This window comes from Hermetia illucens, chromosome 5 (genome assembly GCF_905115235.1).
Source record: "Hermetia illucens chromosome 5, iHerIll2.2.curated.20191125, whole genome shotgun sequence".
Lineage (NCBI taxonomy): Eukaryota > Metazoa > Arthropoda > Insecta > Diptera > Stratiomyidae > Hermetia > Hermetia illucens.
The window spans coordinates 31,672,860-31,677,557 of NC_051853.1; the positions used below are offsets into that span (position 1 = coordinate 31,672,860).

The 4,698-nt window shown below is 43.3% G+C and overlaps 1 protein-coding gene across 2 annotated transcripts in view; it reads left to right on the forward strand.

Moving 5' to 3' along the window:
- The window catches only part of LOC119656495 (mothers against decapentaplegic homolog 4), a 10,313-nt gene extending 6,023 nt beyond the window's left edge, over positions 1–4,290 (forward strand). The window contains exons 3-10 of one of the 2 annotated variants that reach the window (XM_038062830.1): positions 1,580–1,925; positions 2,090–2,203; positions 2,365–2,769; positions 2,831–3,071; positions 3,126–3,421; positions 3,485–3,745; positions 3,805–4,087; positions 4,155–4,290. In XM_038062830.1, the coding sequence (XP_037918758.1) occupies positions 1,580–1,925; positions 2,090–2,203; positions 2,365–2,769; positions 2,831–3,071; positions 3,126–3,421; positions 3,485–3,696 (1,614 nt within the window). In that variant the 3' untranslated portion in view covers positions 3,697–3,745; positions 3,805–4,087; positions 4,155–4,290. Of the gene's footprint in view, positions 1–1,579; positions 1,926–2,089; positions 2,204–2,364; positions 2,770–2,830; positions 3,072–3,125; positions 3,422–3,481; positions 3,746–3,804; positions 4,088–4,154 lie in introns of both variants that reach the window. The other variant, XM_038062829.1, reaches the window with a different exon arrangement.
- The last annotated feature ends 408 nt before the right edge of the window (positions 4,291–4,698 follow it).

Below are 4,698 nucleotides of genomic sequence, written 5' to 3' on the forward strand. Positions count from 1 at the left end.
TTGCGCTCCCCGGAGATTATTACCCTGATTTGACTCAGGTACTCATTCACAGCTGAGTCGACTGGAATCCGATGCCAAACCACGATACAAATTCTACTGCTACCAGTGAGATTGGAACCGCGACCTTCCGTACGACAGCCTTGTGCTCTAACCACTCAGCTATCCGGGGACACGAGACGCGAGCTAAAGTTGAAAATTAATACAAAAAAGTAACGGCTCGACCGCGGGCGTGGAATTGTAAAACTCCGGACCTGAGTGCCGCATTCAGGAGGGAAAATCCACGACGGATCGCATCCTCAATCGATACTTCTCCTACCTCATATGTTCCAGAGGCCTGGTCTTTGGGGTTCCCATCTTGCCTTAACATTTCCGGGCCATTACATTGAAGGATGTCCTTTTATTAATGTGAGTCTTCTTTGCTAAAGAGGCGGGGGAAAGGACGGCGTTCAAACATCTTTCCTCCTTGCAGAATCAAATCACGAATATGGTACCTAGTGAGCAAATCTTTTCGCCAGGATGTTCCCAACATCGGCAGTAATTTGAAGACTTGTCACGTCACAGATTTCTAAATGTTCTGTTCGATTTTTCAACAGAAACGAAGAGGCGCCGATTTGTTTGATGCTTTAATACACGAGAAAAAGTGCAACTCTCTCCAAAAATAACCGACCACCTCTTTCCAAAGTCACTCATCTGTCGATCTCGGGCGGAAATTAATAATTTGGATGCACTTTAAATCTCAATACATCACGATGGGACATTTTCAATATGAAATTCAAATTGTTTTTTTGGATCAATTTAGTGAGTATTGTCTTCTACATATTTGTTGAGGTTTCAGACACGGTGCCCGCTTTATTGCTAATGGATGTGATCATCGAATCGTGGTGGACTCGAATTTTACTTCCCATTCCATGGTCACTGCAGGAGAAACACGTTAGCCAGCTTTGTAATCTACTTTTCTAGCACCACCACTAATTTTTTGGCTGGGTCTATATCCCATCCCCGACAGCGGTGTGTCCACTCGTATATTGTGTAACGCGAACTTCCTTCCTTTGCGTATTCAAATCGGGGACTGCAGTACTGGGAGTTTCGAGCCCCCAATCTAATCAACCTCTATACACTCTGTTGACCTCACACGGATTTTCGACCAGGCCGCGGTTAGCTAAATCATACCAACTGCTTGGTAATATCTCACTTTAGCCGGAAACAACCGTTAGAAATATTTTTCGCAATATGCAACATGATTAAATCTATATGTGAACAATAAAAAGGATCAGTGATCGTTTTCGAAATGATAGACATTTTCGACATTAACCTTGAATTGTTTAAACAGATTTAAGGGTTTTGTGAGAGGTTAAAAGGTATAAGGGTTTTGTAGACAAAATCGGAAATAAAACTAATTATTTTTGAATGGCTATTTTAAAGTGAGTGATTGGCAGGATGGCAAATGTGTTAAAAGGAGTTAATTAGGAGAAAAGAAAATTAATCTCTCATCCGCTCACCATAGGACAAAGAGAACTAAATGATACGGACGCTGAGAAGCCAGGAACACTGTAAATTACCGAATATATTTCCTTTCTAGGTTGCTGCTCGCAAAGGATTCCCTCATGTTATCTACGCCCGCATTTGGCGCTGGCCCGATCTACACAAAAACGAACTTAAACACGTGAAATACTGCCAATTTGCCTTCGACTTAAAATGCGATCTAGTCTGTGTTAATCCGTACCATTACGAACGGGTAGTCTCACCTGGAATTGATCTCTCCGGCCTCAGTTTACAATCCGGGCCAAGTCGCCTTGTGAAAGATGAATATACGGCCGGATCCGTAACGGCAGCAGGTCTAGACTTGGACGGCAACGACATCGGAACAATCCAACATCATCCGGCTGCAATTGGTGCGCCTCAAGGCTATGCTCCATACCCACAAGGTACGCTTTGAAATGAACTTGAAGAGATTGTTAAGATTTACAGGTGTTGTGGCTGTTGCTGTTTATTGTTGGTGTGAATTCTCAGTTTTTTTTGTGTTGATTAAAATTTGTTGCTGTCTTTTGTCTTATTTCTCTTTTTGTTTGTTTTCTTTTGGTTTCTGAAGGTGATCAAAGTGCATTGGGTGCCGTGTACCCGCATCCGCCCGGAAAGATTGAACCTAGTGAGGTTGCGAGAAATCCTTGGATGGCTCCTCCTCCTCGGTTACCTCACCCACATCGTAAGAGCTTCTTCTATTCTATTTGAAAGTAGCGTAGTTTTTGTCGTAGATTGTTGCAGTGATTTAGTTAAAGTTGTTTATTTTAGATTTTAGATGTTAGATGTGAATTGCTAATTTTAGATCTTAGCACAGTTGGATATTCATGTTTCGTATTTTTGTAGCCAATATATCCCATGCCTTACCGTTGCAAGCCAAAATTGCGGCTGCTCCAGGTCAGTCACCTAATTCAGTCGGTGGAGTTCCGAAAATTGGGAAACATATTTCCTCCGTCCAACCCCAAAATGATCAGCAACCGCCAGGCGGGCAGCCTGCCGGAGGATATTATTCACAAGCGGCATCTGAAATGCTTACTGCAGACACTCAAATCACAGGGTCTTTGAACAATGTTGCTTCTCCGCTCTCACCTCTGACCCAGCAGAATGGATATGTTACAACGGCGGGCAATAATCAAACAACGCAAGTGCCCCAAACGTTTCCTCAACCTGCAGCCGGTGTTGGAATGAACACTTTGGCTTATACGCAAACAATGCTTCCACCAGATCCGCGAGGACATCATACAGGTTATTGTGAGTTCAATTTCTTGTTTTTCTGAAGCCCATTGTTTTACAAAGTTATTTTTGAATATAGGGAATACGACAATATCTGGAGAAATGCAGGCTCCGCGTTTACTTTCGAGACAACCACCACCGGAATATTGGTGCTCTGTCGCCTATTTCGAATTGGACACTCAAGTGGGGGAAACTTTCAAAGTGCCGTCCTCAAAACCGAACGTCATTGTTGATGGCTATGTGGATCCCTCGGGAGGAAATAGATTCTGTTTGGGTGCACTCAGCAACATTCATAGGACGGAACAAAGCGAAAGGGCGCGGTAAGATATCATTCTTCTACGTTAGCACCAGAAATAATGTCATATCTTCATCAGGCTCCACATCGGAAAAGGAGTACAATTGGATCTCAGAGGGGAGGGTGACGTTTGGCTTCGTTGCCTGAGTGACAATTCTGTATTTGTACAAAGTTACTATTTGGATAGGGAGGCTGGTCGCACACCAGGCGATGCTGTCCACAAAATCTACCCTGCTGCGTGCATTAAAGTCTTCGATTTGCGTCAATGCTACAATCAAATGCAATCGTTGGCCGCGAATGCTCAAGCTGCTGCTGCGGCTCAAGCGGCGGCAGTTGCCGGTCTGCCTTCTTTGCCAATAGGGCCACCACCTAGAAGTATTGCCATTGTTTATTTTTAAAATTGAGCATCAGAATTATGATCGATTTTTTCTTTAGTAGGTCTGAGCGCTGCCGCGGGAATCGGTGTTGATGATCTGCGGCGTTTGTGCATACTTCGGTTGAGTTTTGTAAAGGGCTGGGGTCCTGACTACCCTCGTCAATCGATCAAGGAGACTCCGTGTTGGATCGAAGTTCATCTGCATCGTGCCCTACAGCTGTTAGACGAAGTGCTTCACACGATGCCTATCGATGGGCCCCGAACAATCGACTAATTTTCTCATTTCCAAATAACTTTTCCTATCAACGGCAAGGCGATTATTGGTGAGGATTTTTGCTGGTAATATTGAATTGTACATTTCTTAAGGTTGAGCTGTTTGCAGGCTATGTGCTGGAAACGTGTGTAAAAGCGAGCGTGTACGATTAGATCATCTAAGGAACGGAGTCGATTGGAAGCAATACGTCCACAGAGTCAACGGCTTTCGAGTAGTGTTTTGCGCAACGCACAATATTGCTCACTCTAAATAATACTTCGCTGCAAACTGTAAATCTTCTGTAGCATTCCAAACTTATTCCGTAATGAGTGCAATGCATGCCCACGAATGATTCCCTGGTAGTTGTTCAGCCAGATCGCCTTGAATCGATATACACTGAATGCATTTATAAGTAAGTTTTCGACCATTTCCCCAACTGAGAGGTAAAGGACCTTGGATAAATTATACAAATCTTCCAGACGCAAGTGTTGGACCATATACTATGGTTAGTTTCTCGGAGCTCAGACGTCGTTGGATACCGTATCGGGTGTTCTGACAATTTGTAATTGAAAAGACTGAAGGAAGGGATGCTTCAACGTCGGTTCACCGTTCTCGGAAAACAAGTGGAGGTAAGAGGAATTTTCGAAACTGGATACATGTGGATATTATAATGTTCATTTTTCCTAGACCAACCGGATGCGTATGCAAAAGTGCTTGCAAAACTCAACAGGCCCAAGACACCTGCAGAATTGGATGGGGTGAAAGAGAAACCATTTTCCAGACTTCCTTGGTATCGAAGGTGAAGAAATACGCGGCAAACATGGTGAACATAAGTGACGAGCTGGGGGGAGGCACTCTTCCATTGGACGTGAATGTAGATAATAAAGTTAGGAATTAGTTTCCGTTTTTTCACGGATTTACTCAGGTTGATTCATTCATTAGTAAAATCAGAAATGGATCGTAAGAAACTTTATGATAACAACACTATGTGATTGAATTTGGAATATATGTAGTAGAAATTGT